Source organism: Armigeres subalbatus, chromosome 2, assembly GCF_024139115.2.
Source record: "Armigeres subalbatus isolate Guangzhou_Male chromosome 2, GZ_Asu_2, whole genome shotgun sequence".
Taxonomy (NCBI): domain Eukaryota; kingdom Metazoa; phylum Arthropoda; class Insecta; order Diptera; family Culicidae; genus Armigeres; species Armigeres subalbatus.
The window spans coordinates 98,461,924-98,474,608 of record NC_085140.1 but is presented as its reverse complement, the minus strand read 5'-3'; the positions used below and the strand labels follow the sequence as shown (position 1 = coordinate 98,474,608).

The following is a 12,685-nucleotide window of genomic DNA, read 5'->3' as shown; positions in this document are numbered from 1 at the left end:
ATGGATGGAAATCCGTCGTGGTAGCGTAACAGATTTCTATCCGTGATGTAGGCAATTATCTTGAAAGTAGATTTTTGTACAGAAAAAATATGTCAACGTTTGTTATAATGTTGATATAAACTATAAAGGTATCAACCTCTGTAACACAACGGCTAGAGGGATTTTTGATATAATTTTCGTTATTTTAACAACTAACCAGCAAAATTTATAACACATGTTGTTACTATCTTTTTCTGAAATAAATAACTCCCCTTGTTATAATTTTGTTATGCATTATTGATCGGGTATCTTGTCCTACTTCCTCCTAATAAGCTATGGCGGTTTCTCAATCATGATCTTAATCAGGGACATTCGGAAAAACAAATTAAACAGATCAAATTTATCAGTCAATATGGCTTTTATTGATTTTTTCTTAAATGGCGTACGGTAACAATGTGATAAAAGAACAAATAAAATATAAGGAAGAATTGAATAGAAAAACTGTGTTTATCCGATGATTGGCCTAGTTGCCTAGTACCTATGATTGCATACAGTATGACAAACGAGAAAATATCAATAAGTCAAGAGATAGTTTTGTGCTGACAAAGTCAGCAACCTTGAAGCGCTCAAAACTCAAAACTTTACTTCTCGATTATTTTGAAGATGCAATCATAAACAGTAGTATGTGTATTGTGTAACTGAAAATTTAAACTATAATTTCAAAACACGCATTTTATATGTATGTATTAATGTCAAGGTAAACAAAAAGAATGGATTCATAGTAAAAAAACATGAGTATAAATGAGTTGCGATTGATGCTATAAATGTATAATTATCGATATACTAAGTTGGTTTTGAAAATTTGGTTGAAGAGGAACTAAAATTACAATAAGTGTAAAATGAATTCTAACAAAACACGACAGTATCATAAATAAAAGCAGCATTCCTCTAGCATTTTAGCGAATCGCTGGCCTTCTTCTCCAGCAGAGCAATAACCTTGCCTAGGTCGCAGTCTTTAGCAACCTTAATATACATGGTTTTGCGGACCTCGGTCAGCGATAGCCAACAGGGTACTATCTCGGCAATTAGCTTTAGGTGATCCTCCAGCTCTTTAACACTCAGCCGACCCCGATAGCTGTTTTCGATCTTGACCAGGGTGATCTCCAGCGGGAGGACGTTTTTCTTCTCGGTTACGAACACGTTCCGCAAATGGCGCGCAATCTCCGGCAGGCGGGAATACTGGATGGCTTCCTTCTCTTGCGAGGGTCGTCGGGTCATTTGGTCTAGGGCTTTGGCGGCCTGCTTGGCACGGATTTTCTCTAGCAGCGACTGGGGAACGTTCTTCAATGCCGACTGGAAGGGATTCTCCGTCGGCTTTTTCTTGGTGGTGTCATCTTGAGTGGTTGAAGTGGAACTTGCCGGAGTGGTTGGGATTGACGTGGCATTCAGACGCTTTTTCTCTTCCAGGCGCTCGAGAGCCCTTTCCATCGCAGTGCCACAGTTGAAAAGGTTTCGGGCGGTAGATAGAACGTCCTTCGCCGATGAGAAGCGTTCCACGTTCGGTGGTTGTGGAATATCGCCGAGTTCAATATCGGGGCATCTTTCCAGATTGAATTCCGGATGCCAGCGAGTCAGTTTACGCTTTTCGACGATGACTGGTGGATCCAATTGGAGTAAAAACTTTTCGTGAGCATCCTTGGCAAGAGATAACAGAATTCTGTTGAATTTTTGGACACGTTCGATTAGGACTTGAGGATTCATAGACTGATTCTGAGCACACCGGATTACGTTGGCGTCGTCATCGTCGTTCTTGATTTGCTCTTTCTCTTCTACATTTGGTTTAATAATTAGTTGGTAATATTCATTCTTAGTCGCGGAACCGTAGTTTTTCGTGAGTTCTTGACTGAACTCGAAAGCGTCCGGGAATAGGGTTTTAATTTGTGCCAGATGACTTTCGTACAAGTTCTTCCGGGCCATGCGTTGCACGGCCGGTTTCAATTTCTTGAAGGTGATTTGCTCCTTGCGGTTGTAAAACATGGCACAAACGGTGTCGATGCACTTGAACAGTTCAGCCAGGCTGCGGTACTTGTAGGGCAATTGAAGGGAAGGTGTACCGGATTCGACCAGAGTTTGAAAACGCTGATAAGCTGGAACCTTGGTGGGACTTGCAGTGACGGGTGTGGCGGTAGGTTCCTTAATTGGGCTCATCAAACTGCTCAGTCGTTTTGGTGTTACCTGCTTCCGCGGAGACAGCAACGAGCTGTTATGGGCCTTGGTTGGCGTGCGATGCAGATTTTTGGTTGGAGAAGCGAACGGCTTCTGGGGGCTGCAAGTAAAAAAGAACGTTATGAAATAAAAATATCAGATAAGCGATATATGGCAATATTTTATACCGATCTTGTATTTATTCAAACCTAGTTGACTTGGCATGGCATGGCAAATGTTGGGTAATTCGTACCTGAATGAATAAAATAGACCCCATTTCGCGGTTCTTACCCAGCAACTCCTATCCCTACCTCCTCGTGGCGCTGCTGGCCGGCATATGAGCAACCTTAGGGAAGATCGGGTAACAAACCCCGTGGATCCCATAGCGAACAATTCATTCAAGTACCACATCTACTATAATAGCGGCGCACAGTGGGACCAATTCCAAAAAAGGCGGTCAAAAATGTTAGAGGTGAATAAAATGGTCACATATTGAGATTTTTCATTGAATAGATGGTTCATCTCCTCAGCATCAGCGATCCGTAAGTTAGAGTACCACTATCGGAGCGAGAGGTGGGGCGCCAGTCGTCGCAAGCACGCTATAGTTCTCAAAGACAACGTGCTTGCACCAAGTGGTACCCCATCAAATATCAATGGCTGGCGCCGCCAATGTAGAGTTCTATTTCTATGAGCATTCCCACAGGTATTTAATTAGCGATTTCAGCCGCCTCACTGCAGTGCTAACGAAAATATTATTTCATTGTTAGAAATTGTAAACATATGGAATAGGTTGTGTTTCTTGTTATTATTGTTATACTCAACGTATCCCCGGGCCGTGGCCTATCTACGTTGTATGACACTAGGCAAAACGTTTACACTGCTCGCTTAAATTTTCAACGTGACGATTAATATATAGAACTCATGAAATCAATGTGAACTCGCCTTAAACTTATTCCAGGTTATCCGAGGTTTGTGATAGACCCTTTATCACAACGGACCTTTCCATCCACTGACTGGTAGGCTCGAGCGTCCCGTCCTTTGCTTCAGACCCATAGTGGGTCCGAAACAGTTCAGTTTCAGGGTAGTAAACTTGTGAGAGAATTGAAAATAGAGGTGGAGAATATGGAGCGGCTTGTTGACCGCTTCCGGCTCTAGCGACTGCTATGGAACCTATTTATTAGAGAATTGTTTGAAGAGATAGAAACGGTTGCGTTTATGTTCATGATAGATGTTTAGACAGTTCGGGAAAGCTACAATAGAGTTTGTTATAGCTTAGATGATTTATACTTATGGTAGAATTGAAATGATAGAAATCCGTTTTCTGGTGATTGTCGAAGAAGCTATGTAGATTGTAGATTGATTTGATAGAGGCACGTGCAGTTTGGGATTAGTATGATCACGTTGGTTTAAGTTTAGTAACATAAAATAGAAAAGGAGGGAGCAGGAGGGGTGGGAAAACAAAATATCTAACCATTTGACACAGAAAGATTAAAATAATTAAACTGAATTAAAATAAATTAAATTTTACACTTTTGGTCGAACTTAAGTTAAAAATGTGTTCCAAGCGTGCCCACCGAATTAAGTATATTACGAGTACTGATAACCTATGCTACTAAATAAAGCTCGTGATTAAAAAAATGGAGGTTGGCATTGTTATTGCTCATCAAATATAATATTATTCTAGATATTCTTTTAAGTATGAAAACTGAATCCTAACTGTCCCGAAACTGCTTTCACCATACTGCCGCCCCGAGCACAGGCGCCCCTGCCACTCATAGGCAATGTCCCTCACACCGCCTTGACAGCCTCCGGAAGTATCTACCACACGATTTGAGAACTAGAATGAATTATTAACATGTCCAGCCATTATATAAAATGATTTGTTCAAGCAAAGGCGTCATAGATGCGGGAACGACATCGCCATAAACGACACTGGACAACCATGCTCCACACGATAGTGCAACAATGCACCGAATCTGGGACCTCTTAAACTGTTCTATGTAACGCAGAGTTTTACCCTCTCTTGCGTTATGTGATGCTGAAAATAAGCTCCTAATCATTGATGGCAAAAAATAAAAATAAAATAAAAACAATCAAACAAAATTAAAATATTCTAGCTAAATTTTACTATTTTGGTCGAGCATGGGTCAGCCGCATAACACCCGCGTTGAAAAATATGTTCCATGCGTGCCCCCACATAATATAATAATGCGTGCTAATCACTAATGATACTTAAAAATTTAAATGGATTTAGGTATTGTTCCCGCTTATCATTTTAGCAGAAAATATTCAAAATTATCCGAATTTTATTTTGTTACCCCCTCAAAATATTATTTTTTGGCAAAATAATCCGAGGGGAGGAGATACAGCAAGTAGATAATACAATAATAATTTTATACATAATAAAGACCGAGTACATTCCCTAGCCAAGGCCACGGGGGTAGACGGCACTGAAGATAATATTCATCTGTGTATCATATCACATTTGGAGCACTTCAGTGCGCCTCTAACGATTCACAGTGGATCGGCTGCTTTGCAGACTTGAGCCCCTGATCGTATGACCCGGCATACTTATCAGGTATAGCCCTTTACATGGAGGATCCGCTAGGGCTCATTAGCACTCTCCAAGAGGTCGGGAAATTAATCAATTTCTCGTCAACTGGAAGTAGCGAAGCCAACGCGTGGCCATAGGTAGGATAGGATAGGTTGTAATATAGATTGAAATTGAGAAGTCTACTTTGTATTTTAGAAACATTCAATTTTCAGAATGTTTTCAATTGGGAGTGGAGAACTATTTAGACATATCAGGATTTACATCAGGTTGGAAAATTCAAAATAGTAATATCAATGCATTATGCAATTAAATGAATAGAAAATAGCTTAATGATAGGAATCTGAATATTTCTTGCATAAAGAGTGCGTGTTGGCTCTTGTTTCGGACGGCCGTACGATCGCGCGATTTGCCGAAATTTTGTGTTTTGTATTGCGCGGCCAGAAATAAAGTTAATTAGTTCAGTGCGTGTTGGCTCTTGTTTCGGACGGCCGTATGATCGCGCGATTTGCCGAAATTTTGAGATTTGCATTGCGCGGCCGGTAATAAAGTTAATTAGTTCAGTGCGTGTTGGCTCTTGTTTCGGACGGCCGTACGATCGCGCGATTTGCCGAAATTTTGAGATTTGCATTGCGCGGCCGGTAATAAAGTTAATTAGTTCAGTGCGTGTTGGCTCTTGTTTCGGACGGCCGTACGATCGCGCGATTTGCCGAAATTTTGTGTTTTGTATTGCGCGGCCAGAAATAAAGTTAATTAGTTCAGTGCGTGTTGGCTCTTGTTTCGGACGGCCGTATGATCGCGCGATTTGCCGAAATTTTGAGATTTGCATTGCGCGGCCGGTAATAAAGTTAATTAGTTCAGTGCGTGTTGGCTCTTGTTTCGGACGGCCGTACGATCGCGCGATTTGCCGAAATTTTGAGATTTGCATTGCGCGGCCGGTAATAAAGTTAATTAGTTCAGTGCGTGTTGGCTCTTGTTTCGGACGGCCGTACGATCGCGCGATTTGCCGAAATTTTGTGTTTTGTATTGCGCGGCCAGAAATAAAGTTAATTAGTTCAGTGCGTGTTGGCTCTTGTTTCGGACGGCCGTATGATCGCGCGATTTGCCGAAATTTTGAGATTTGCATTGCGCGGCCAGAAATAAAGTTAATTAGTTCAGTGCGTGTTGGCTCTTGTTTCGGACGGCCGTACGATCGCGCGATTTGCCGAAATTTTGTTTTGTATTGCGCGGCCAGAAATAAAGTTAATTAGTTCAGTGCGTGTTGGCTCTTGTTTCGGACGGCCGTATGATCGCGCGATTTGCCGAAATTTTGAGATTTGCATTGCGCGGCCGGTAATAAAGTTAATTAGTTCAGTGCGTGTTGGCTCTTGTTTCGGACGGCCGTACGATCGCGCGATTTGCCGAAATTTTGTGTTTTGTATTGCGCGGCCAGAAATAAAGTTAATTAGTTCAGTGCGTGTTGGCTCTTGTTTCGGACGGCCGTATGATCGCGCGATTTGCCGAAATTTTGAGATTTGCATTGCGCAGCCAGAAATAAAGTTAATTAGTTCAGTGCGTGTTGGCTCTTGTTTCGGACGGCCGTATGATCGCGCGATTTGCCGAAATTTTGAGATTTGCATTGCGCGGCCAGAAATAAAGTTAATTAGTTCAGTGCGTGTTGGCTCTTGTTTCGGACGGCCGTACGATCGCGCGATTTGCCGAAATTTTGTTTTGTATTGCGCGGCCAGAAATAAAGTTAATTAGTTCAGTGCGTGTTGGCTCTTGTTTCGGACGGCCGTATGATCGCGCGATTTGCCGAAATTTTGAGATTTGCATTGCGCGGCCGGTAATAAAGTTAATTAGTTCAGTGCGTGTTGGCTCTTGTTTCGGACGGCTGAACGATCGCGCGATTTGCCGAAATTTTGTGTTTTGCATTGCGCGGCCGGTAGTAAAGTTAATTAGTTCAGTGCGTGTTGGCTCTTGTTTCGAGTCAGCGGATCGACCGGTCGTCAAAGTTTAGTTTTGCTTTGTGCGGGTGAGTAAATAAATCAGAAAGTGAAAGTTTGTTTCTTATCCGGTCGTGTTTATCCAGTAAGCGGATCGGCCGGTCGTCGAAGTTTAGTTTTGCTTTGTGCGGAAGGCAAAACGATCGGCCGGTCGTCGTAATTTTGTTCTGCTTTGCGCGGGTGAGTGAATAAATCAGAAAGTGAATGTTTCAGACAGCGAGAGTGTTATTTCCCATCCCATAGATCGCATCACTTACCGAAGTGAATCCAGATAAATTATCCTTTGTAACTAAAACGATATCCTATCCCAAGACAATCGTGGAGATGCAGAGGTGTTCTCGGTCTCTAGTAGCAACGAGAGTCGAACTAACAATCCTCCCCTTCCTATATGACCGTAAGGACGTGGCCGGCGCCGTTATTGACTTTAGATATTTGAGCTCCCGAAACGTGTACATTGAGAATGGGTAGCTAGTCCCAAGCCCCATTTATTGTGTTCTCTGTACAATTTCGCAAGTTCTAATCAACCACGGAGTAGCAACTACGAATTGTGCGGTCATAATGCTCATGCTCATGCTCAACAATGAATATTTCTTGCATAAACTTTGTATTGGTTCTGATGATAAGTCTTAACATCATAGCAAACCAGAAATCAGCAAAGAAAAAACGTAGGATAAAAAAAATTAGATTGATCATAAAATGAATTAATAATGAACATTTTAGATTCAGTAATTAAACAGATTTTTTATTATTTTTGTTTGAGAAATTGTTTAGAGTAGCCAAGGTAGAAGTTTACTGTACTATTGGATAGAAAAATATTAAATTGAAAATCTGAGATAGAAGAGAGACATAAGAAAAAAGTAGAGATTGATACATAGAAGAAAAAAAAGAGATTGATAAAAGGAGAAAGCAGATATTGATAGATAGCGGAAGGACATAGAATTTGTAAAGCAATACTCAACAATTCTTTTGTAGTTTTATACATTACTGTATCTAACAATGACTAAAACACTAATAAGACAAAGTTATATAAGACCTTTTAAGTTAAAGCATAAGACAAGTATTGTTTTACATTAATTGTTATACAACTCACAATAATGGAAATGACTCAATAAATAATCAACGCCTAACGTACATATAAACAATACTGACATATTCAAATTTACATTTTGACTAGACTTTGTCCTATGGTACTGACTTGACTGAGAAAACCACATTCCTGAAAGTTTTCAAGAGGATTATGTTAGCTGATTCCCACAGTCCGGTGTTCATTTGTTCAAAGTAGACTAGTTCAAGATGAATACACAGCTAGGTGTTTCAATCTGCCCAATTTATTTAACAGAATTAAAAATCGACAACTTGTCCAACTTGTATTGACTGTAAAGGAAAGATCCATCCCATTAAAATGACTCAAAACTATGTTTACATCATCGTCAAGTATTCTACTAACAATCCATATTTCCATATCCATATCCAATTTGGATCACTTTGAAAAAGTGGTTTTTGACCGTCTTTTTGAAGATTGGTCCTTCTATGCGGCGGTGACAGAGCAGAACGTGGAGTTGGCTTCATGATGATCGGAAAGCAGATGAAGCGTGTTATCCGTTGCAAGCCTATAAGCGCCGGCGTGTTGAGAATGAAGGGCAAATTCTTCCACTATAGCCTGATCAGCAGCTATGCCCCAACGAACGATAAACCAGATGACGTGAAGGATGAGTTCTATGAAAGCCTTGATAAGGCCTACGGAGAGTGCCCAACACACGATGTAAAGATTATCATTGGGGATGCAAATGCGCAGATCGGACGAGAAAGTTTCTTTCGCCCTGTTATTGGTACGGAAAGCCTTCATTGCGCTACCAACGATAATGGTCTGCGACTTGTGTTCTTTGCTACTGCTAGAGGGATAGCAATCAGCAGTACCTACTTCGCACGTAAGAATATCCGTAAACACACCCGGCAACATCCAAATGGAGACACTTGCTCACAGATAGACCACGTGCTGATTGACGGACGACATTTCTTGGATGTTATAGATATAAGGTCCTTCAGAGGCCCGAACATTGACTCGGATCACTACCTTGTAGTTGCAAAAATTCGGGCGCGACTTTCCAGTGTCACGAATTGCGAAACAACAAAACGATTCGTTTCAATATCCAACGCTTGTTAGCCAAAGGAGTTGCTGAACAGTACCACCATAAGCTGGACGAGCGGATAGGAGATGCCACCGGATCTGGCGACTACGTGCCAGGCATGTTTTCGTGAGGGCCGATCAACGACGGATCAGATGTTTAGCCTGCGGATGATCCTTGATAAATTCCGGGAGTACAACTTGCAGACTCACCATCTGTTAATCGATTTCACAGCAGCGTACGATTCAGTGAAAAGAATTGAGCTGTGGCAGATAATGTCCGAACATGGTTTTCCGGCGAAACCGATTAGACTAATACGTGCAACGCTGGATGGCTCGAAATCAAGAATTCGTATTGCAGCCGATGCGTCAACCTCGTTTGTGACCTTAGACGGATTGAAGTAGGGTGATGCACTTACGAATTTATCGTTCAACATTGCACTCGAGGGCGCTATCAAGAGATCTGGCGTGCAGAGGAACGGCACTATCATCACACGGTCGCATATGCTCCTGGGCTTTGCGGACGATATCGATCGCAGAACAGTAGTGGAGGCTTTTGTACCACTGAAGATGAAGACGGCGAGGAAAGAAACCATCAACACTACCAAGACAAAGTACAAGGTGGCAGGTAGAAATAGAGGTGTTGGTGCCGAGGTAGTGCTTGATGGGGATGTATTTGAAGTTGTTGGAGAATTTGTTTACCTTGGAACGCTTGTAGTATGTGACAACGATTCCCGTAAAGTGAAAAGACGTATTGCTGCTCCAAATAGGGCCTTGTGCGGATTACGTAACCAGCTTAGGTCCCGCAACATGCAGACGGAAACAAAATTTGCTTTATATAAAACTCTGAAAATGAATTATGATCTGTATCAAGTATTCAAAGAAAATATTGTGAATCGTATAAAATAGGCAGACTTCAGTGGGCTGATCACTTAGTGCGAATGTCGGAAGAAAGAATAGCGAAAACATCGGACATGGGGACCCTAAACTCAATAAATGATTAACAATCTTTTTTTTCGATTACTACTAATTTGAGCTTTGTCAAATAACTTTTCAATTAATTGCATATTGACTGTGGATATACAACAGTAAAGCACATGTGGAGATTAGACAAATCAAGCATTCGAAAGATATTCAATTTGCAAAAAAGAGAGCTAACCGCGGTGAAGGTTGGTACTCGGATTCTGATGGCTTTTCCGCAAACGTGACCTTTAAGTGGTCTTGTTGTGTAGGGGTTATCACGCCTATCTAGAGAGTAGGAGGTTGAGGGTTCGAGTCCCTCCAAGACACGTGGATTTTTTTTTCGCAAATTTCATATCAATTTGTCCATTTCGAAACATGTGCTGTGCATATGCACAGCCAAGATATTTAACAAAAAAACAAATAACTTTTGTTCTAGCATTTACTTTTCTCAAAAATAATTCCTTCCTATTAAAATCATTGAAAAAAGTCGTAGGAAGGAAAAGGTTATTAGTACACTAAGTTGAAAAGCAGGCCAGGTTCCAGATGTTTAATCATAAAATTCTAAATATTATTACAATAATTGATCAAAACTTGTCCAAGTATCAATGATTCGCTACATATAGTTTGAGAAACACTGTTCAATAAAATCTAATTAAATAGCAATAGTCAAACGCATATAAAACTATTTTCTCAATCTGCATTTTCAACCATTTCATGCACTTGCACTAAACAAGTAAAACATGCATCATAAATCAGGTTTTCACCATTATCACAGACAAACATCTGCGTGATCATTCTTCTCGTGATTCTATTGCAGATTGAATTCAGAGCAAGTATTATGAATGCGTCAAAACGCAAGCAACAACAATTTTCCACACAGGCAAAGATACTTCTCGCATTTGCCATTATCGCTTAGTGTTGGTGTTGAGGGCGATAAGATTAAAAGATAAGACGCCATTTCCATTTATATTAATCCCTATGCTTTGTGCCTATGCCCTACCTATCGACAAGTGTCTCATTTGCCACGCAGCAGTACCTATTATTTACTCACTGCACCAACGAGAGTCAAAACAGTTGTTACTATCAAAATGCCCTTGATCAGCTGATAGGCCAATCAGTATTCGTAATGGAAACTCACCTCACTGGCACCTCCACTTCGAACCGTTCGAACTCTTTCAAATTACGGGCAGCGGTGGTCGGACTCGGCGGCACCGGTGGCTTAAAGTTGTCCTCCTGGCGAACCTTCTCGAGGCGGTCCAGCTTGTCGAACCCATTCTGCAGCTTGTTGAGGGATGTCTTCAACTCGGCTAGCCGTGCGCTTCTGCTCAGTTTGCTCCGGGCTTCGTCTAAGGTCAGTTTACTGACGACAACGCTTGCCTTGGCCTTGGCCGCATGCTTGCCTTGGTTCACCGCTGGTGCGGGAGCTTGCTTGGTCGGGGTTCGCATGCCACGATCAACATTGCTGGAATTATTTTTAGCTGAGAACTCTGTGCTTGCTGGTAAGGTGGCTTGTTCCGGTGCTGCAGTAGAGCCCTTGGCCGGACTAGCAGGATACTGAATAAGCTTCTTCTTCGGCGACAAGTTTCCCATCTTCAAAAATCGAACTAGTTTTGGTTGTTCCAGCATTTGTTTGGTCTTTTCATCCACTTTGACGGCACCGATCCGTTTGATAGACCGGGTAACTCGGGTCATCTTCCTATCCGGAGTTCCAGCGGAACCGGATTCGTCAGCAGTGGCATTCTTGGAAAGAAAATTTTTAGTATTGGCGAAAACAACTCGACCCGGAGAGTCCCGGCCATTTTCTAACGGCGTTCCCGCAGATGTCGTGTTTTCCAGGACCAATACCTTGTTCCGAGTGACCGCACTGAGTTCATCCGCGGCTACACGCTTTCTCGTGTTAAAATACGCAGCAACTGTTGGCTGAGACATTTTTGCACTTAATCACTAAAATTCACTAATTAAACTGCCACACAACTTAAAGGCAAAAGAAAATAATAGCAAAATGGCCTGCACAAAAGGAACGCGTCACCAATCTCACTTCTTATAAGGGCTTTTAAATTTCTGACACTGCGAACGATTATGGTCAGAGCGCGGTTTTCCCTCCAATTTGAATCTAATTGCATTCAGAATGCATTCCAGTGCATAACAGTCGACGAAGAACGGCGCCGAAACAAGCGGGATGTCGAAATCGATGAAAGAGAAATCACAGGCCCTTCAGAATTTTCATTTTTTGACATATTTATTGGTAGCACGAGAGGACTCGAGCACGGGTAGCACCCGAGAGTCGTGTCTTGGCTAAAAATATCGCAAGTGCATACACGGAAAGAAATACGCATCGTTGCTATACACGCTAATTTGAAACAACTCAGATTTTTATGATTATGTTGTCAAGCGGTCCTTTAAAAATGATGTGTATGATGTGTGTACGAAAATGAAAAACCAAAATAATCGTCAAAATAAAAAGACACATGTACGAACAGGGGGAGGGGGTCAATGATTTGTGAGGGGGGAGGGGTGATTGGTTTAAAATGCCGAAAAACTATGGACGAAGGATCCCTAAAGGTAGCCTCACACCTCGGGAATTTGGTCCGCGAATTTTTTCCCCATGTAAATATATTTGCATATGCGATGTTTTCGGGATTTGGACACGGAAAATCAAAATCCCGGCCCCATTTAAAATGCACGGGGATCAAAATCCGGCGGAAAATTTTCCCGAGTTGTAAGGTGGCCTTAACCTCGAAATTTAAAAGTCATCACAATGATGACAAAAGAGTCAAAAAATATACGAAAATATACTCATTTTAACCCAAACTTTGCTGAGTTGCACCATCTAGGAGTGTTTATTTTCCTTTTATCGGCACTCACACATTCTGACGT

The 12,685-nt window shown here is 41.7% G+C and overlaps 1 protein-coding gene across 2 annotated transcripts; it reads right to left on the bottom strand.

The window, feature by feature from the left end:
• Nucleotides 1-378: 378 nt before the first annotated feature.
• Nucleotides 379-11,927, bottom strand: LOC134210290 (DNA replication factor Cdt1). 2 transcript variants are annotated; one of them, XM_062686338.1, is made up of 3 exons: nt 11,654-11,927; nt 10,947-11,548; nt 379-2,305 (listed from the first exon to the last, which is right to left on the bottom strand). In XM_062686338.1, the coding sequence occupies exons 1-3, from the start codon at nt 11,735-11,737 to the stop codon at nt 928-930; spliced, it is 2,064 nt and encodes a 687-aa protein (XP_062542322.1). In that variant the 5' UTR covers nt 11,738-11,927; the 3' UTR covers nt 379-927. The 2 variants fall into 2 exon arrangements, with proteins under 2 accessions (XP_062542322.1, XP_062542321.1); XM_062686337.1 differs by having other exon boundaries at nt 10,947-11,927.
• Nucleotides 11,928-12,685: the final 758 nt, after the last annotated feature.